Source organism: Anastrepha ludens, chromosome 6 (genome assembly GCF_028408465.1).
Source record: "Anastrepha ludens isolate Willacy chromosome 6, idAnaLude1.1, whole genome shotgun sequence".
NCBI lineage: Eukaryota > Metazoa > Arthropoda > Insecta > Diptera > Tephritidae > Anastrepha > Anastrepha ludens.
The window spans coordinates 1,206,712-1,229,291 of NC_071502.1; the positions used below are offsets into that span (position 1 = coordinate 1,206,712).

The following is a 22,580-nucleotide window of genomic DNA, read 5'->3' on the forward strand; positions in this document are numbered from 1 at the left end:
TATGTCATTAAACTATAATAAATATTTATCGTTAATACGATATTATAATAGTTTTCTCGTGAATGTTTGAAAATACTTAATTACTGTTGTAAGTATATGGCATGCTATTTAAGAGACGCTCTTTTAGTAATGAATTTGATATAAGCTGTATGCCTAGTTTCATTTTCCAATCTTCTTCCAATGTATTCAAAGCTTCGTCCGTCGCCATTTGTTCGGAAGTTTTATTATTATCAACGCTACCAGGCAACGAGTGAGCGATTTCGCGTTTCATTGAATTTGTCGTTTTGCTGTTGCCGATGTTGTTGCCTATAGTCGTTGATGCTGGGACAGTTGCGATAGCTCCAACTATATCAAATGCTGGCTTAACATCCATCGTCATTGCTTTACCCACATTTAGAGCATAAGCGGCACCAACTTCTCCATGGCGATTAAGTGATACATTGTCTACCGTATAGTGACTTTTTTTCAGTGACAAATTTTCAGGCAATGGACCAATACAATCATTGGTGGTATTGAAGCCGGAATAGTTATTTTCATTACTGGTGCGGTTTCCACTACTGCTTGTCGTCTGCTGAGCTATATCCGGAAGAATGCCGTGTTTCGAAGTCAAATGTCGTACCATGTGGTACTTACGTCGGAAACGTGAAGGGCAGAGGTCACAGTTAAAGCGTGGTGGGATGCCAACACATTCATCGCGCGTGTGACGCTGCAAGTGACGCTTGCGCAAATAGCTTTTTCCACAAACTGTACAAAAAAAACGTGAATGCGAATTCTTAACAAAATTTTCTCTGCCAATTTGCTTTGACGTTTTAAATTTGTATTTGAGGCCTGTGTTTAGTCCAAATCGTATTTCATAGCAAATAACGATATCAATTCGAGGAGGATGTGTGCGATTTAACAGGGGGTTAAATGCGTAGTTGATGTGTAATGAGTTTTTATGTTATATGAAATGAAAACAAAAAGGAAATAAAAATTTATATAAAGTAATTAACCACATTCGGCAAACGCTTACAGTTATAAAACACTGTTTTACTTTATTTAATCGAATATCATTTTAAATTGTTGAATTTCTTTTTTAGACAAAATTAAGCAAAAAAGCACAAAGTTTACTCACAACTCACCGATGTCTACGACAAAAGGTAAATTACTGCATCCAAAGTCCATACGACGGAACGGTACGAGTACTACTTATGTACGCAACGAAAACGTGCTTGATCGGTAATCAGCATCAAGCACTGTTTAAAATCAATACGTTAAGATTTAGAAATAAAATACTGCTGTACGCCTACAAGTGCTTACATATATATTTCGAATTGCAAGGACAGCTCTAGATTCAACTACTAGTATTTCGAATATTAACAAACAAACTACAGTACGTTATTTACTGCAAATATATAGTAAATATACTTTCTAGTCTAATATTACCAATACGGCATCAAACCGTAGAAAAAAACTCGTACATCAAAATTTCATCAGAGCGTTTTTTTTTTGTTGAGAAAACGACCGATTATTCTTTTGTATATTATTTTATTAAATTCTTTCGGCAAAAACCCGAGTCCATATCGGCACACACATATATTTTGATGAGCCTTGTACCATGTTGCTCAGAATACTTGGCAATCTGAATCCACTAACCCGTATGTATGTCTATGCCATTGTATCGGTATTTTCAGACACCTTTAAATGTGTACATATGTTTGATCTGTAAAAATTGTTTGTACACATACTATGAATTATACATATATTCAATCACACAGGCTCTTTATTATGTCATTTCCATAGGTTTTTGCAATACAAACTATAGTTTCCTTTTTATATACAACTTATGCTAATGCTATACACGATAATAAATATTGAAGTTAACCGCGCTTAGTGCTAGACTACAAAAATACAATTTGAAGATCAAAGGAAAACATTGCAAAAACATGGTAGATGGGGCAATATTTCCAAATTGAAAGAATAAGATGTATGCGGCGATTGTAATTGGCACATTATTCATTGACAGTTGTCGGCCGCAGTTCGCATTCACATTTTCTTGTTGTGAATTCCGTGCTTCTGCCGCAAATGTAACTTCAAATCATATTTCCAAGAACAAGAAAACGCACAAAACTCGCACTGAAACTGAACGGTAGCTTTCTTTGTCGCAGACGCTAAATGAGGCGACGATTTGTTCGAGGAGCTGTTCGGGTTGCGTGTATTGGCCATGCCACCGCTGCTAGCACTTTCGGCTACATTGTTTGCCCCTCTACATATCACCTTGTCTACACTGGTAGCGGCTAATTTTTTTCCAACACTGTGGTCTGTTGTAACATTTATCGTTGTGCCGCTTACTTTGGATGCGACATCTTGCACTGTTGCGGCAGTCACTGCTGTTTGTGGCATGAGCATTGAGGTACCGATTAAATTTGCTAATTGGATTGAAGCAGCAGTTGATATTTGACAACCACTACACTTGCCATGATGTGCTGCGGGTGTGGATGAGGCTGGTATGCAAGTCGACACATGATCGGCGATTGATGCTGGTGGTGATGGTGATGGTGCTGTTGTTGTTGACGTATTTGTCATATTATGCGGCGGTATAACTTGTAAATGCTGATGTTGGTGTTGCGCTTGGCGCTGAGACTGCTGAAAAAAATGGCTTCTACAACATTTGTACATTGTGCGAATGGACACTTCCGGTTCAAGAACCTCGCACAACAAATTCGTGGCAGTTGACAGTGGCATAGATGGAGGCACTGGAGTTTGCGTAGGAGTTGATGTATCTGACAATGTACCAGCAGCCGTGTAAGAAGAAAGAACTGCAGAAGGACCAGCCTCCAATCCTATACCAGCCATCTTTAGATTGTGCTGGGAATTATTGGCAACAATTTCACTTGGACTGTGATGATTTTGATTGCCATCATTTCGATCTACACCAATATTGTGCCGCTGCTTGTTATGAACCACCACTGTTTGGCTGTTGTTATTGTTGTGAATGTTGACCGCATTCGTTGCAGAAGCTGCTGCGACGACGACTGCCGCTGCTGTAGCAATATTGTACAATGTCCGTAAATCTGAAAAATTGATGATTTCGCATTGGAAATGGTTTTAAGGTGTTAATGTCTTGCTGGCTATTTTCCCCTCCCCCCCTCTTTTTCACTCCATCAATATTATTTATTATACACACATACATATCTATATTTAAAGACTGCGATAATGGAAAAGCAAATAATGTACATGTAACGTACATACATACATACATATGCATATACTGGAAATGTACTGTCACATGTGTTGTGAAAATGAGCTCCAGTAGAACCCACATGAGCGCAGCAACCCAGCTGAAGATCACTCTACACCCATATTAGGCTCCAATTAATAGCACATTCAAGATTAATGATACGAGATTAGAATATATTCAAAGGGGTCTAGGCAGCCTTCAATTCATAAACTTAAAATGTAATTTATGTGTATATATGTATACCCAGCATATGTAGAAACATTTCGGTTAAACGTGTTATTTACCACCAATTGTAACAATCGTATACTGGTTTTACACTTCGCATTTATTAATAATTGGTTATGTACGAACATACATACATACATATATATAGGCGTATGCACATATGTAGTAAATACATACATTTGTTGAAGTAGATCTTGTAATTTACTTGAAATTATAACGCGGATATACAATATAGACTTAAGCCATTACATAGTATTTACAGGAAAAGTAAGCTGCCTTCGATTCACCAACTACCTAGCAAATAGTGAGTGAATAAAGCAAAAAATTCCTTTTGAATCCAACGTTGAATATGATTTGGCAGCACTGCCCTATTTTCATGTTGACAAACTGTTACGTAAGAGCTGGCTTTTCGAAGCGTCCCGCCTGAAATCACGCAAAACTGTTTATTCCCGCTCAAAATGTTATGTAATTCCCCTTCATTTTCAAAGCAAAATATAATGAAAACAAAAAAATATTTCTACTTATGCTTGGAAGCACTTGCAGAGAGCAGAGAAGTGGTGAATCGAAAGCGGCTCATATCTTTAAAAAAAAAAACCTAATTGATAACGTAAAACGTGGTTTGCTAGAATGCAGAATTTGGATTTTAAAAACATCAGACACGTGTCTTGGCCTTCATACAATACGCGATCTTCAAATTAAAAACTCTATTTTATATAGATGCACAAAATTTACATTTATTCGGATAAAAACTCACTTAACAAATTCTCTCATTGTTAATGTTTTTGTTTTATATTTTACTCGTTTCTTTTGCATATACATACATATACTGATACAACATGTACAGACATACTTTTAATTTATACAAAACTTCTCGTAAACCCAAGTTTTTTGTGTTTATGAAAGTTATAAGCCTTAGAACTAATTATAAAATCAAAAGCACGTTCCATGCCACTCAAAAGCATTCAGATGGATTTCTAATTATTTGGTCCAGTCTCGTGGTTCTGAATAACTTACCAACAAATTTATTATCTAGGCAATTAAACATGAAATATAAAGTTTTAGAAAAATTAACATTAAAACTGAGTTTTGCAACTCCTAACTTTACAAGTATTTTTTCCTTAACATACCCAGTCAATTTTTGAGCATCAATGTATGAATGTGTAATGAAGGTCTCTTCGGAAAGGCATCAAAATACGCAAGCAAGCAGAATATTCAGAATAATAACCTTACGATATTCTAAACTGTCGTTTTTGTACCAAGCGTCACTCATCCCTTGAATCAAAGAAATTTACTCCGCGCTTTTGACGCTTGAAAAATGGTTTCTTGGTTTTGATTTTTGCAGAACAATTCCTTAAAGCCCAAATTTCAAATAATCTAAATTTATATTTTAATGTTTTTAAGCGAATTCCTGACTCATCACAGTTAGAATAAATATAGAGAAAGAGTTCGATACTGGACGGAAGAAAAAAGGCGTAAGTTGTAGGGAAGTGAAAAAATAAACAGGTCCAACCTTCTAATAACATATAAGACAAGAAAAAAGGATAACAATGGTTGTAAAACTGGTTTTAAAGTTATGCTAAAGCTATGTCACACCTTGCATGAAAGGCGGGTCGGTTCGGTTCTGTTCATTCGGAAATGAGAAGAGAATATATCACCGTGATATGATTTTACAGTCTCAAAAGTGTTGTTATTAGGGATTTTTAAAAACAAAGCATGTTCTTAAATTTTTTTTCCGCCCTTACATCCAACAAAAAATTATAATTTCTTGTTTCGCATATACAGTCACTATTGAATTCAATAACACTTTTATTGCCAGTAGGTCGCACAAAGAACGCAGTCTTAAATATACCAAAATAAAAGTAAAATTTCAACGTTTATATTAGCTGCATCATCGGTCTAATCTTGATGCATTTCCGAAGAGACCCTGAGTATTATAAAGCACAAACTTCTTTTGAGCCTTTAGAATTGATATAGATTAGCTTTTGTTTTGTTTTGGTCACTAAGTTAAACTCTTTGGTCAGGTTATGTCAAAATTATCTGCATAAATATTGCACACAAATTTTACCACACTACAAAACTATCGATCTTTTCAAAGTATTATTGCTCCAAAAAAATAACACTTAAGCGCTTATTCCGCATTTTCAACCTGGAACGCATCTACCCTTTGTTGCCGCTGTTGCTGATACTGTTGTCGTAACTGGTATAATGCCTGGGGATGCACCTGTTGGTGGTAGGTGTTATTGCCTATCATACCTACTTTCCCCCTGTGCACGTTTGTAACTCCTAATAAATCCGCACGCGACTGTTGTTTGACTTTGTCGTGCTCTAAATCTAACTTGTCGGAATCACTTTTCTTATTGTCGTCGCCATTATTATCACCTTCCGCGTCCAAATCGACCACATCAACACCCATAAAACTGGCTGCATCTGACGTAGAAGTCGTATTGAATGGAAGCGCTTTTGTTGCAACTAACGACTCTTGCAACTGCTGGCCGTGTATTTCAGAATACGGCAAGATTGGCGGTGATAATGATCGCTGCAAGAGTTGTTGCATGCGTTGTTGGGGCGGTAGGCGATGTCCAAACCCATGTGTTCGGATGCCATGATTACTACTACCAGCGGCACTTGTTGGCCGCCGAAACAAAGAGCGCATCGCCATTTCAGGATGCTTTTTCCGCACATGTTGGCGTAAATGATCGGCACGTTTTGTCCTGTGCCCACACACCGAGCACACCATGCTTTTACCCTTACCACACTCTTGACGCAGATGACGACGCAGGGTGCCATGGCGCCTATAGGTTCTATAGCATTGTGGACACTCATAGTTCTCTTCGGAATTATCGAGAATCTGGTAACGTGAACTTATAGCAATGCTGCCTGAGAATATCGATTCAGTGCTTTCAATTGTGATGTCATGGCTTTCTTGAGGATTATTTTGAAATGCGTTACTATTTTTGTTATCTATAAGTATATTCGCTGTTAACGATTGTTGTTGTGGTGGTGATAGTGGTGGTCTCGTAAATGTAGCGCCGGATGGACGAGTATTTGAATTGGAGTTGGTGGCGATGATAGTGCTATTAGTTGAATGTGCGAAGGAGGGGAAATATCCTGAAATTTGGTGTTTAGTTTTTAATTGAATTTTTTTTCTTCAAATTTTCGGTGGGAAAAGATTATATTTTAATGCTTTTTTCTGTTATTGAAAAACTCATAAAATAAATACGAAACAGTTAAACTTTTGAATTAAATTAGAGCAACGAAACTGTACGAAATATGTAATTTTTATGTTTCTCGTGTAGCTGCGTGCGTGTGTGTATTCTTTTGACATATACATATTTATGTAGAATAATATATATGTTGTATTTTGCTTTAGTGAGTATATTAGGCATGCCAATATGTATTAGAAAGCCAGCGCGCTTTTCTGATCTGTACGAATAAAGATCGCAATGGCTGAAGATACAATTTTACAATCACAATGCACATTCTGGGTTGCAAATCTCCAGGGTTAATAGTTATTTATTTATTTTTATTTTATTTTTCGTTTTAGTTTTGGTTAATAAAGTACTGTGTTAAATAACTACTTTTGTTAAACCGATGGTCCTGTCTGTACATATGTAGTAAGAACGAAGTTTTGAAGTGTAGTGAAATGTACTGCGAAACGCGTCCCCTACAAGAAAATCCTGGACTACTCTCTCGAAGACTTTCCTGAATCTCAACGCACCTAAAATGGGCTTACTGTTATCTCTCAACTGATTTGGGATGTCACATTTTTTCATTTTAATTTTAATATACATAAGGCTTGTTCGAGATACGTAATAAAAGCGACATTAGCAACTCAGCCCGGATTCATATCCGGCAAGGATTGTCACTTCAGCAGCATTCCCCGTATATGTTTGGGGAATGTTTATGCTGCTTCAACAACAACAACCCAGTTCCAAATGCCAAGCTGATACTTTTCCGATATTCGGCACTTATTTTGCATAGATGGGGGAAGGTGAATAAGAAGTTTTCTATAAATGTTCGACTTGAAAGGGATGCTTTAAAAATCGTGCAAAACATCGGAACAAGTCCATACTAACTGGACTTTTATGAACGTTTATACATTAATGGAGCAATTACTGCACGATGTGTGTAAGTATGTAGGCATATATCTGTCTCAAAAAGTGTGTTTTCCTGATCCATAATTAAAAATTTTACTCATTTGGTCTTAACTTGATTTATTTATAATTTAAATTTCGATGCAGGTTTTGCTGCTTTTGTTAATGGCCGATTTTACTTGGGTACCTATCCACACATAAAAAGTCGCACAAAGCGTATCTAAATTCACTTAACATGAAAAAACTTAAAAAACTATTTCAAACAACTTTATTGCAAGCAAGAATTTTTAAAATTTGCCTGCATGTTGCATTTTAAACAAATTAAAAAGTCCGGCTGGTTGGTTCGAATCTCGGTGAAACACCAAGATTAAGAAAAACATTTTTCTAATAGCGGTCGTCCCTCGGCAAGCAATGGCGAATCTCCGAGTGTATTTCTGCCATGAAAATGCTCCTCATAAACATGTCTGCCGTTCGGAGTCGGCTTGAAAATGTAGGTCCCTCCATTTGTGGAACAACATCAAGACGCACACCACAAATAGGGGGAGGAGCTCGGCCAAACACCCAAAAAGGGTGTACGCGCCAATTATATATTGTATATATACATAAAAAGTCCGGCATCGTCAAAACATTGCATTGTGTACGAAGTGTCACACTTAAAGAATTCACTAGGACAGTCAGATAATCGAAAAAGTATTCCAACAAATCAGCAGTTAGCATCGTTAAGTCCCTTTTGAACAAATGTTTATTTTCAGTCATGAATTTATAAAGCTGTATTTTTACTTGCCTTAAAATGCCAAGCAGTTGAATTTACTATCATTTTTGTTATCGCAGCGAGAAGCCGTTTTACTGTTATATTATGTTATAATATTTAGCCCTACTTATTTTATTAAATACTTACATATGCCGCAATTGTTCTTGAAAATATAGTTTCTAAATTGTTTTTGTGGTCAAATAAAAAAATGCTAAATTTGTTGGAAAGTATGTTTTAGCAGCCTATTGTGATCTTGCGGCATGAGCTGTTAACTATGGATAGCGTCATCCAGTCGGATGTATTGTGGAACATAGCACCGATATCAGTAGGAAAAGAAAAACGAATGTTAAAAAGAAAACGCGAAAACATATTGGGATTAAATATATTCCGTTACATATGCACATACGTATGTAATGAACAAGCAATGAATGACGGTTTTTAAAAAATGCTTTGAGACTCCTGTAGACGAATAATCTAGAGGTTTTGAAGAATGGAGGGTAGAATTTTTGTAGTTGTTGTTATTGCTGCGGAAGTGACAGTCCTTGGCCGGCTATAAATCTGGGTTGTTCCGGTTACGTAGAACCGACTGTCGTGGGAACGTCATATGTTCCGGATTAATTTCAAGCATGGAAGTGTTTAAAATGGACGAGCCGTGTACACTTGTACATTTTTTTGTTGTTTCTAAAAAATACTCTCACGATGTTGATCTGTATTGTATATTTTAGAATTTTAAATTTAGAAATTGATTTCAAAAATTTGTATGTTTGTGTACTTTTCCTGTACTAAATATCCAGCAGCAAAATTAAGAAGTTATTAAACTTTTGACTTCATGCCCATGCCCATGACCGTCCATAAAAGTTGCCAGATTTCCAGATTTTGTGTTCAAAGAGAAAACATTAGAATATTGGTAATATTTTATAAAGATAGATACATGGAAAAAATATTTATTTACTTCTAATAGGAAATTTTCTTATTTGTGTATATTACAATTAGCTAAGAGGAACATCTGGTAAAAACTTGTCTAGCAAAATTTTTCCACTTTCCCTTGAAAGGGAATGCAGCCCACTCATTTCCCCCCCCCCCCCCCCCCACCCTTTCTTTGCAAGTTTTGTGAGTACCCAATCGCCAAGCAGTAGCCGAACGCCAAATAAAACAGATTACGCATTCCACGCTTTCACTGCCCTTTTGAAATTTTAGAGCTTCAAAAGCTGGCATTTAATAGTCTGAGAGCATACATTTACTTTACATTTATTTACTCGTACAGAGCTAGTTAGAGTGGGAATCGCAACCGCTGTATTACAGGGTTTTTAATATATTTATCGTTTTCGGTGTGAAATTCTACCAACTTTGGCCGTACCAAGAGTCAAATATCCATGTAGCCGTTTGAAGAGGCAGCATAAAAATTTGGTTTGCACGATTCCTACATTCTTTTCTTTATCATTTTCAATATCCACTTTCACCTATCTATGCAAAATAATTGCAGAACGACAGAGAAGTATCAGCTTAGTATTTTCAACAGGGTTACACCAGTTTATAAATACTGCAACACTACCGCTTTTATTAAGAGCCTCGAGAACATGTCCATAGTTGTTTGAATAACTTAAGAGGCAATACGAAATAAAATTCAAAAGTAAACGAATTCTCGGGAGACGTCGCCATCCAAGTTTTAGGGATGTCACTTCTCGCCTCGGCTCACTTAAGGAAAAATTTGCATGTGAAAACAACAAGAAAGTTGTCGAGTAAAATTCGCTGTTAGCGAGTATGGTGATACCTCATTAGACTGGTGTAACTCACTATTTTACAAACAAATGTAATTTTAGGCGGCTATATTTCAGTGCTGCCAAGATATGTTTATTTATGCCAGTTGCTTCATCTATTCGCCACTTGCTAACATTTGGCGAAAAGAAGTGGCCTTTAGAAAAAAGGTGGAAATGAAAGAGTGGAAGTGAAAAACAGAACACCTATTGTCGTATTCACACAATATTTGATTGAAATTCACTCTCTGGTTATAAGTTCTCTTCTTCTCTCGCAGTTTTCTTTATATTTTACAAATGGCATTTTAGAAGATATCCTCTTCCGCATAGCGCCTTTCAAATCAATCTCTGTATACTGGTAAATTGGAATTGGAGAAACTTCTTGTTATTGTTTTTAACAAGTATACATTACGAGTTCATTAATCGCTGTTAGAAACAAAGTTGAACATAGCGAAAATATTTTATTATCATCCTTTTTTACCAAAGACAACAGTTCCAACTTATAGAGTTCAATTTAATGGTCCTCACTGCAAATGCATGCAGCAAGTACGAGTAAATACTTCATTGTTTAATTATAAATGCGTTCCATTTTTAACCCAATGCGATATATGTAAGTATGGATATTTGTATGCCGCCTACTATTTATTCAAATACATGAAAATTTCCGTATTTCACAATTCATTTACGATTATTTGGCACTTCAGCATTTCAGATGCATACTTCATTAATTCACATTAAGCCCAAAGTTGGTCATTATCCTTATTTCTGGCATGAACAGTACGCAAATGTCGGGACAAGATATCCCTGCGCGCATATCTATTAGAACATATCCTACAGGAAAATCGTTTCAGTTGGCCTGCACCACAGGCGCTTTTCAAGTGTCGGTTCATGGTAGACATGCGGGAGTAAACTTTTCCGCAGTGAGGACAAGCAGGCAAAGTTCGGATACCCGTGAGAGGGCTGAAATTGTTTTCTATGTTAGGTATGCAACGTATGAATATATTTGTAATAGTTCATTACCTCAATTTGTCACCAGTTGCACCAAGGGAACTACTGAAACTGCATGGAACTTTGAGCGAAGAGTGAAGCAAATCTATATTTGATTATGTTTAAGACAATAGAGTTAATTCTATAGTTATGTATAAGTAGGTGTGAATAGAATGGAAACCCAGAAAGAGCAGACTTCCCTACACCAAAGATCAAGTGAGTTTTTTAGAGGTTCGAGAAATTAGAAAAACCGTACTCCGAAAAAATGTACTCCGGTATGCGCTCTATTCAAAAAAGGGTATTAAAAACACAAAAAACACTCATATTACCAATGCAGGAGATGTATTAAATTGCACTTGGGCGCCAGTGGCTTTATGCTCGCGATTTTTCTGACCATTATCGTTGTGATGACGATAGACTATGATCAGACATGGCCCATTGCCAAATGCAATAGTATTTTTTGACAAGTTTCATTACATTTCACCTTGAAAATAGTACTAAAGGAATCAATAATCGAATCTTATTACTTATTCAATACAAATTAAATCACCCTGTAGTAAGAGTTTACACAAGTATGTATGTATGTACAAATCGATCGATTGACATTATGTATAGATGTATATCGGCGCGAATTGCAGTCCATCTTAGGCGCGAAGGTGACCCTTTTCCGAGTCTTTGGCATGCACAGTGCGGATGTGGCGCGACAAAGTGTCACTGCGGGCATATTTATTGCTACACATCCTACACAAAAACTGCTTCACTTTGCCAGAGGCACAACCACTTTTCAAATGACGTTGCATGGTGGAAACGTGTGAGTAGACTTTTCCGCAGTGGGGACAAGTCGGCAAAGCGTCGCTACCAATAAAGGTACTGAAATTGTTTTCAACAGTTATTCATATGTGTGTAGTAGATTCTTAAACGTTTTTACCTAGATTTGGTAGCAGTGACATCAAGGAAACTATTCAAGCTGCATGCAACATCGAACGCGGGATGAAGCAAATCTGTGGATCATACAGGGCGTTTTGTTATGTTTAAGACCATTGTTTAAATTATTGCATTTCTATATGTCTGCATTTCTATAATAGCAAGGAAAACCAGAAAGAGCAGTTTTTTCGTAACCAAAGATCGAAATTAATTTTTTAACAGCGAAAAGTACAAGTACAAAAAAACATGCTATACTCCTCCACTCAAAACGGAGTACAAAACAAAATATATACATATTATAATGTTCTCTATGTCCAAGGTTAACTAATAATTGGAGAAAAATATTTAGAGTTGGTAATACGTACTATTGTTACTGCCTGCTCGTTATCTACAAATCTAAACCACATACAAAACAGAAGTTGATGTACCGTTAAAATCACGTTAATCACAAAATTTAGTATTTGAAGACTATTTAAATCTAACGTGAGATAATGAATTGAACCAAAGGTTCTGGTGACTCTTCTCATTTCTCAGAAAACTATCCCATATATATCTTTTTCATATTATTTCAAACGGCCATTTTTAACAGACTTTAAAAAACTAGTGCAATAAAAACTCGAAATAAATTTTGATGTACAATAATAAATATTTTACTTTAAGCAAACACATTGTTTTTGTTGTGGTTTTTTCAAGGGTTTCATTTGCTGACCATATTTTTTTTATATGATTTGAGTCACACTTTCTTTGTACATATCGTTTTCTAAAGGCGCAGGTGGTTTAATTCTAACAAACTACTAATTTTTAATGCTCACAATCTGTTTAGTGTATGGACACTTACATTTAAAATGGCTTTCTATTTGACGAAAATCATACGTATTCCATTAACTCTCATCTAAAAAATCTTCCAAAAGTAAATTTTTCTTGGTGGGGTAAGGACGAGAGTATGCCACTGGTCAAACGCAATGCCACACAATCTCTAAATTAAAGTTAAATATCGTTCCAATGACAGTCGGTGCTACATGACCGGAAAGCCCGGATTTATATCCGGTCAAAGACTGTCACGTCAGCAGCGTTCCCCGTATATATGTATATGAGGAATGTTTATGCTGCTACAACAACAAGCAAATTAAAGTCGGTTCTACATTACCGGAACGACCCGGACTTATAGCCGGTCAAGGGCTGTTACACCCGCAACATTCCCCATACATACATATATGGAGAATGTTTACGCTGCTACATATTTCATTTTTTCGATTGCATATTTTTTTAGAACTTTGGTAGTAGAACTAAAAAAGGCATAAGTATAGGACAAATGCGACTCTGTGTATTTTATTTCCCACCTACCCTGCATATCTGCGAGCGTTCCCCTATCCACCACCTGGGAACGCGACCGATGGGCGACAGGCAACAGGAAATGGAAATATCAACTTTTTTGCAATGATTTAGTTCACCAGGAGCATTTAGGTTAGAGTTCATGTACATGTGTAAATGTGTAACAATACACAATGTGATTTTGATATCAAAGAGACAGCAAACATAGCCGTTTAGTCAACTATTTCCCCAAGTGTTATTTAGTGACTACTGAAAGTCTATTACGATAAAGTACGAAAATAATCAACAAGTCTCTACAAATTAGAGCAAATAGTTCTCGCACCTCCAATCTATCATAGCTACATAGCTTGTTAAAAGAAAAATATTTTCACCTAAGAATAATTTGCGTAGAAGCCATTTCAAACATGTATTTAGGGAATTTCCGTTAAAATTGAATGCAATGAAATCAAATGAAATATCACTGACTTATTAAAAAACTATTTTTTTACCAAACTAACCATAACATAAACCAAACAAAACTTTAAAAGTATTATGCGGACTCTTAGCCGTCATTGGAACCACGCACCGCTAACCAAATTCGGTCGCCTATAAAAGATGAGGGCGCTGGACTAGGCTTTCAACGTGATTTAAGTATTCCTTCTTTCAATTTTAAAACTTGTACGTCCTCGCAGGACAATTGTTAAACAAAAAAAGACTTCTGTGAGATGGATGCGTATGTATGTACAACTCCCTTAATGGGAGCGCGACCAATAAAATTCGAGCTTAAGAGTTTCGTTATAAAAAAATTTAAATGCTGTAACTTAGCGAATCTTTTTTGTATTATGCGTTGCACAATTTATTAATTTTGTAAGAAATTTAGAAAGCGTGCATTTTTTTTTTTTTTTTCAAAATGAGTTCCGCGTATGAGAAGAACGATTTGAAGCAGAATTCCTATGTACACGCCCTAAGGTCTAAGAATGTCACGTGTATCTGCAACACAAATAGTTAAAGAAGCCGAGGCCCAAAAAAAATATCTCTCCCAAGCAAGAAAACAAGATCACAAAGCCGAGCTTATAGTTGCGTGAAGCTGAAACAGTTTTAAGGAGAAGTGGTGTCATCAATGTATCATAAGACACGATTTGAGGACGTTTACGTACAGAAGACCTCAAATTCCGGAACTCATTGAAAAAACCGCTGTTCTCATTTTCTTGCATTAAAAAATAAATGCATGGGCTAAGCAAATGCAGAACGGAATTGAACAAACGGATGAGTCTTTCGCTTTGTTTTATAAGTCGGTCCGGTCCTGGTGTACTGCTTATCGTCGGCAACTTCATCGAACTGTTGAACGCAGTTTTGATGAATAAAATTTACCAAAAAGCATAATTTCCGTCAGCAGCGAAGATGCTTGGAAGAACTAGCCAACTTGGGATTTCACCAGAAGAGAACAATCCCAAGCATCGAAGTCGAAGGTGTGTAGAGTGGAAATAATCGGATTGGCCTTCGCCGTCGCCTGATGCCAACCCTATTGCAAATGTTTGGGCAAGAGTTAAGCAAAAACTCAAAGGAAAACAAATATAGACGGTCAAACAGCTATCAAGGCAAATTCTGCAGCTTTGAGCCCAATTACCTCCCCAACTTGCCCAGAAATTAACACAAAGTATGACTCCAGGATGTGCAACCATTTTAGCTAGTGGTGGTGGAGACTACACATTTTGTTGAATATATTGCGTACAATAAATGTGCTATTGTAACCCCATACAAAGCAGCTTGTTAGAATCGAATTGGTCAAATAGTTTCCAGGTCACGCTTCTTTCAGCCCTTCACTGTCGCAATATTGAGTACGGCTATGCAAGATGACGTTGCTCAATACCAGCAGCGCCATCACAATTAAGAAGTACTTCTCCAAGCCCTTTGGTACCAAACGACGTTTCAGACAGGGTGACGCATTGACGTGTGGCTTCTTCAACTTGATGTTAGAGAAGATCGTGCGAGCCGCTCGGCGAGCTTACCGCTCAGGCACAATTTTGTATAAGAGCGTACAGTTGTTGGCGGGTGCCGATGATATTGACATCATTGGCCTTAACAACCGCGTTGTTAGTACTGCCTTCTCCAAACTAGATAAAGAGGCAAAGCGAATGGGTCTGGTAGTGAACGAGGACAAAACGAAGTACCTCCTGTCATCAAACAGTCGGCGCACTCGCGTATCGGCACCCACGTCACTGTTGACAGTTATAATTTCGAGATTGTAAAAGATTTCGTTTATTTATTAACCAGCATTAACAATGTCAGCCTGGAAATCCAACAGTGAATCTCTCTTGCCAACAAGCGACGAACAAAACTAACACTCTACAAGGCTCACATCATGCCCGTCCTAACGTATTTGAGAAAGGTTCTGCGGAAGATTTTTGAACATTTGCACGTTGGCAACGCCCAATATCGCAGGCCATGGAACGACGGAGCTGTATGAGCTTTACGACGACGCAGACATAGTTCAGCGAATAAAGACACAGCGGCTAGCTTGGCTGGGTCATAATATCGTCCAGCGTGTAGTAGCCTCTGCGTTGGAATGATCAGGTGGAAAAGGACTTGGCTTCACCTGTCGTGTCCAACTGACGCCGGTTAGCACAAGAACGACTGGCCCGCTTTGTTAAATTCGGTCAAAAATCGCACAAGCAGTTATCGCGCCAATTAAGAAGAAAAAAAAGTCTCACGACCGATTATTTAAAAGCCCCGCTTAAAATAATTGTGAAAATTCAGTCGATGTGCGGCGTTTGAGAAAGTATTTCCATCGAAAACAGCCACATCATCGGCAAACGACTGTTTTCACCTGACTTTCACTCCGACTAACTTTTTTCCAAAACTCAAATTACCACCTCACCTCGATGAGACAATGGTTCTCAGTCGATGGAAAACATAAAAGAAAAGCAGCGGCGAGAGTTAAAGTTGACTCCGGAAAATGCGTATAAAATGTTTCGATGATTTTATCTGTTGGCGTAGATAGTACATACCAAAGGTATTGTACTTTGAAGGAGATACAATAAATTTAAGTTTATAATAACTAGCTTGTGTTTTATTGGCCAATGCCCGATGCATTTTTGACAAAAGAGGATGTTTTTACCACGACAAACTTGCTCAAAAAACATTTATTATTCCTTAATCGGTTTTTAAAAAATATACAAGGCCAAAATGAGCCTCACTACGCCCTTTCCAAAAATCGAGTTTAGGCCTTTATACTCGTTAGTACAAGTATAACCTCAGAACTACATGATTGAAGTTGATAGTTGATAATTGTCTTTATGATCTGATGAAGCTATTAAATTTAACACATTAAAATAAAATTTATGAAGTCAGAGATATTTGATGGTACGTAAATATATAATATGTATTTATGCTCCAACAAACAAGCTCACATATGTATGTATAAGAGAAATACATAAATAGAAATACAAAATTTAAACTAATCAGCTCGGTGGGAGGGATCTATGTAGGCGCATGTAGTGCTCCGTCAGCTTGAAATTGTGATGAAAGCCTCGCCCGCAAATAACACAAACAAACTTTTTTGGTTGGTTGCATTCGCTTGTCAAATGACGTTTCAATGTGAAAAACCTCTGATAAACTCGGCCACAATTTACGCATGTATACGGTGATTTCAACAAACTTGAGCAAGTAGCCGTGGAACTAGAAGTACCAGCAGAAGATGCATTCCTGATTTGGACATAGTAGGTAAACAAGTGAAAGAAAAAGGCGCATTATTCGGAGGAGATATGTGCATTAAATAAAAAGGGACTTAATTTACCTCTGCGCTCTAATGGAGGTCCCTAAATCCGGACGGAAACCACCGCTTTCCCCTTTATCAGATCTTTTAGCTCTTCTTGACTTCGTGCGTTTAAGTTTTGACGCTCGCAATTCTGCAGAAGAAAGAAGAGAAAGAGCGCAGATGTTGGTCATATTCATTTTCAATTCCTGCTCCTTCCCCGAAACGAAATTAAAAGGGAAGGGAAATTTATTTACTTTGAAAGAAAATAGCTAAAGATCTCCGCATAAAGAGAGATCGCCGGGCAAAGAAGCCCAGTCACCTTTAAATTAACTAAGAAACCAGAACAAAAAATATAACACAATTTCAAATTACAATTCAATTAGTAAACCTACGCCCCACCGCTGCCACTCTGTTGCGCCTAACTTGTACCTCAAATTGGAATTAAATCTACATATACATTCATACATATAGCGAATTGCTGCACACTTCCACCGTAATAAACAAAAATGTATCGTTTTCTTGAAAAGAGAAACAATTAAAAAAACTTACAGTAATATCAAGCAAGGACTCAACACATACCCGAATATTATATTTTTTATTCTCATTTATGTAAACAATCCACATAAAAAAGAAAATAGATAACTTTGAAAAGAGTACCCAATCAGCAACGTGGGCGCCAGGAGATTGATCATAGGCAAAGCTCTTTCTTTTTAGTTCGATTAGAAAGTTATGTTCATAGATATGCCAATAAGCAAATTGTTTATATAACTAAATGTGTGCGTGCGTGTGTTTGTGGTGTTTGTATGTGTTCGCATTCTCATCGTACATAGAAATTAAGTATTGAGAGAGAACTAGAAATAGCTCAAAGTTTTAGTTAAATCATCTGATACGTTGTTGTGAGCGCACAGCGCTTAAAACATTTTTTCACCAACCATGACCTTGAACTTGGCCAAATTTAAACGTGCCTAACACAACATGTTCACACACACACACCCACACACACACACAAAAAAAGACAGATTTAAAAACAAATACAGGTTCGATTAAAAAACAGTACTCTAATAATATTGTACGAAGCGATGGCTCTATGAAGCCATAGAAATTATTAAATTCAATTTGGACAAAACCATACAAGACGCTGGTAGCTGGCGGACCATTCAAATTCATCTGAATTTCGGCAGGTTATTTCTGACTATGAATACACTGGTCTAACCAGTTATCCCAATGCAGTATTAACTTCGGCATTCAATTTCTCCAAATACTTATGTATGTATGCGCCACATATGTATGTATGTAAAATCACGAGGAATATATAAAATCAAAGGTCTCTAAGTCGAATAGAGTTCCTCCCCCTCCTCTTATAGTTTTACATAAACATTTTTTGTTATCGCTTAAAAATAATCTGTCTACAACTAATGATACTAAAATAAAAACTACTTACACTTTGCGTTGAACAGTAAACGATTTTTTGCCGCAACCATCGAGCCAGTAGTTTTGCCAGTTAGAATATTCACAATTGTGCTCCTTTCAATTTGTTTTAACTTCATCGAAGAACAACCTTTGAAACTTATCTAATTTAGACCCAGTGTTCCACAGAACTCAGGCACAACAGTAATATCAAACATCTCTTTTTTCTAACTTGTCTAAATTTAGTAGTATTTTCCATTGAATTTTTTAATTTAACTTTATAAATTTTAAATAATTAAAAAGGACGAAGAATTCACAGCACCCTAAAAGCTAGTCGCTGGCACGAATAAAAGTTTTAAGTAAACAATTTGCAAAATACGATTAATGAGCATTTCAGCTATGATAAAATTACTCGATAAGAGACGAGTTGAATTTGAACTTTGTTTTCATGCCAGTGCGATATCAAGATGATGAAGGCTCAAATTCAAAACAAGCAAGAGAACCTTAATCCGACGTGTGGTGTTTGTACTGGTGTGTGATATAAGCGTAATGGAAATTTACTATTATAACAAAAACTCTCTTTAGAACAAAGTTTGATTTAATTTATGTATTCCGATGCTTCATAATTAATTGGCAATTATATATAAAAAAATTAGTCTGGAATATATTGTATATTTTTTCACTGTGTCCTTCAGTTTTGTCGAAGACTGCGATATATACATGCATATTAAAACTTCCTTATCCTGTGCACACTCATGCACTAGGCACGTATTATGTAGCGACAGTTTCGAAAGATTCAAGTAAATGGTATTCTTGATATGCATTTGATTTTCAACTACACAGGTCAAATTTATCCAAGGCACCAGATTTGTACTATGATTTGTCTGTATGAAAACAAATATCGCTCATTTGCTGGAAAATGGAATATAGCCCCAAAAAATATATTTATTAGATAATTAAATTTACGTAGAAAAGACCACAACTCTTCTTTTATGCTGTGTAAAAATTCACGGCCATGAACAGAATTTTATTAGATGAAAAAGTGTCTTTACTTTTACTTAGTGAGGCATAGTAAATCGAAAATTTTTTAGCCGTTTTTCTCGACAATTTGGTTTATTTAGTATTTTACGATTATTTGACATTCTTGCAACAAATGAGCGACATGCAACAAGCACATATATGTTTAATCGAGCTCGAAAACGCGAAAATAAGATTATTATTCTTTTTGCAACAGCCTAAAACATTATCCATACATTCCGGCAGCGAAGAACCGACTGTTGTAGGAAGTTTCAAGTTAGTGACTAACAGTACCTCTTTAATGAGGTTTATATGAAATATTACTCCCCGTCAGTCGCATCTACGTTACCGGATTTGGGCAGTCACTGCAGCATTCCCCAAAATTTATTAACGGATATATTTGTGCTGCTACATTTTTACAGAAAGAGCCATTTTCATTTGTAATCAACGGAATTGTTAACAAATTTATTTTCAAATTATCTATGTGAAATAAGAAATGAAATTTGAATTTTTGTTTTCCCCTTATGTCTGAAAAGTACGCTTTCCCGTTCGTCCTTTATATGAATAATGAATAATCATTTTCGGATGTACGTATGTATGTATGTTTATATCCACTGGCAATAATTCGAGAAATGTTTAACCAAACTTACAGATTTAATGTTGCCAATAATCTTGACAAAATCTATACATATATTTACTTTAAATATTCATAAGGCTTTTAAGAAACCGTATAACATTCAGATGACATATGTCAATAGGGAAAAGGAAGGAGGATAAGGTATTTGAAAATAAGTTTATAAAAAATTTTGGCGAAGGTGATGCAATAGCGAAAATGAAATTATTATTTAATATTCCATTTAAATATACACCTCGTCCAACCGATACCGTTGCACAAGGGATACTCACCTGCATAGCGACAGCTTACATAAACTGCTAATTACGACTGATTCCAATGGCATGAAACGCGCAGTACCTCGCTGCCATCCCTGTTTTAGTGATGGCAACTACATGTTCCAGCCAATCCACTCTGCAACCAAGTCAACTACTCCTTTCACGGCTTCCATTCATGTTGATTTCTTGACACTCACTAATCACTTAAAATTTTTACACTTGAAACACCGGTAGACAAATTAATACTTTCTTGGAAGGAAAGTCGCACATTTTCGAGAGCGCGGTCAAAAGAACGATGAACGCGAAGAATAATTAAACTTGAAGCATTGCTTCGCACGTAGTGCGATCGCAACACTCCCCGATAGCTCATCCCTTATATCTGACTACCATATTTCTAAAACTGGCACTTACTTAAGTAATAAAAAATTCAGACCCGTCAACCAACGAAAATAAAAATAACTTAATAAAAAACTATACAACTAAAACCGAAAATAACTACAGTTTGAAATTGTTTAAAGGCTTTTGCCAGGAATATTATACATATATTCAGGAACAGATTGCATGCGTTTTCCCGTTTACTATTATCGCCATAAAATAAAAAATGTTGAAACAAAATTCAAATTTACACACGGAAATCGTACACCATGTCGAATATGTCAAACATTTCACTATCATAAGCACATAATAAATAATAAATTAAAACAAAGTAATTTATTTCGGATTGTATGGAAACATTTCCTGTCATAAATTTTACATCCTATAAATGTGTCCTTGAAAACAAAACTCGAGTGCTTCCATTCAAACAAAAATGTAACATTATCTTAGTTGCCAACTACTAATTTCATGTTAATAGTACTATAAATGATGTATGAGAAGCGCGATGAATTGAAGCGGATTAAAAGGATGGTGGAGGTGTGCACAAAATGTATATGTATTGCGTTTCTTTTTGTACAACATATATCCCTTGTAATAAAAATTTAGCAGACGGACAACAAACTGCTACATGGATGGAAAATCCTTATTCATTATTTAAGCATATATATATGCATATGTAGATTTTAACATTTCGTAAATGAAAAATGGGAAATAATATTTGAGGTAAACTAAAAAAAAATTAAAACTAATATTGTCTAAATTCTTTCGATCATCGTCAAATGTACGTATTTAGTAGATGAGTATAAACAAATATGAAATTAATACCGTAAATAAAATAGCTTAACAAAGAGTTCTTAATCATAAAAACAATCGATTTCTACATAAACACCAAATAAAATGAAATATTGTTATAAACAAAATTAGTAATAAACACAAATTAGAAAAATCATACTATTTGTCAAACAAAATGAAATCAGAAGTACAAATGAATATTAAAATAGTAGTAACATGTGGTAGTAATTACAGTGGTGGGGTTAAAGAACAACAAGTAAGATATTTTTAACTTGCAAAATGATTAAATTTTAACAAAACTAACTAATAAAGAAAGAAAGAGAAAGTGGAAGTGGGCTGCAATGCACATTTTTGCTGTTCTTGCCAAATTTTTCCAAACAAAGATATATGTAAATAAAAATATAAATATGTATATGTATTGCAAGACATTTTTTAATCAGTGCAGCTTTTCAAACAACACCCTCTTCCTTTCTTCGCATCTTGCATGCTGCTCCATTAAATTATAATCAAAATTAATTTGCTTGTTTTTAATTCTCTTTTCTAACGCAACGTTTCTTATATTTTGTTATGTCTACTCATTATTTTAGAGTTTACTGTTATACATACAGCAATAGCAGCTTCTTTGAGCACGACTAATAAAGTAAGTTTACCGTTCCTAATTTTGTTTAAGTGATTCAAGATAATTATCAATTACGATTATTTATTTATGGACAGAATAAATCGAGTAAAAAGTAAAATCAATGAGTCTAGAGAAATAACTACAAAATTAAATCAAATATATGTATATACGTCTGCACATATACAATATGTATTTAAATAAAAATAAAAAAAACTAAATAAAACCAAAAGAAAAAACCCTTTTCTGAAAGGAGCTTTTAAGTTTTCACTATATGCCCAATTCTTTGTTTCGCACTATATTCTACTGTTTTCTGTGAATTATTATTCAAATATGTCATTTCACAAACTTTTTAACTGATGATATTTAAAATATTGCATTCAATCTTTGGCATTTATCTGTCGTGCTCTTTTTAGCTTTCTTTGCTTTTTAATATGGTTTGAATAGAATATTACTCTA

At 35.8% G+C, this 22,580-nt stretch overlaps 2 protein-coding genes across 10 annotated transcripts in view; both read right to left on the reverse strand.

Annotated features, from left to right (window-relative positions):
* The window catches only part of LOC128868507 (longitudinals lacking protein, isoforms F/I/K/T), a 108,035-nt gene that overhangs the window by 65,756 nt on the left and 19,699 nt on the right, over positions 1 to 22,580 (reverse strand). The gene's annotated exons all lie outside the window — the stretch shown is intronic.
* Positions 1,745 to 22,578, reverse strand: LOC128868508 (uncharacterized). Its single transcript, XM_054110682.1, has 2 exons — positions 18,465 to 22,578; positions 1,745 to 3,053 (listed from the first exon to the last, which is right to left on the reverse strand). The coding sequence occupies exons 1-2, from the start codon at positions 18,568 to 18,570 to the stop codon at positions 2,026 to 2,028; spliced, it is 1,134 nt and encodes a 377-aa protein (XP_053966657.1). The 5' UTR covers positions 18,571 to 22,578; the 3' UTR covers positions 1,745 to 2,025.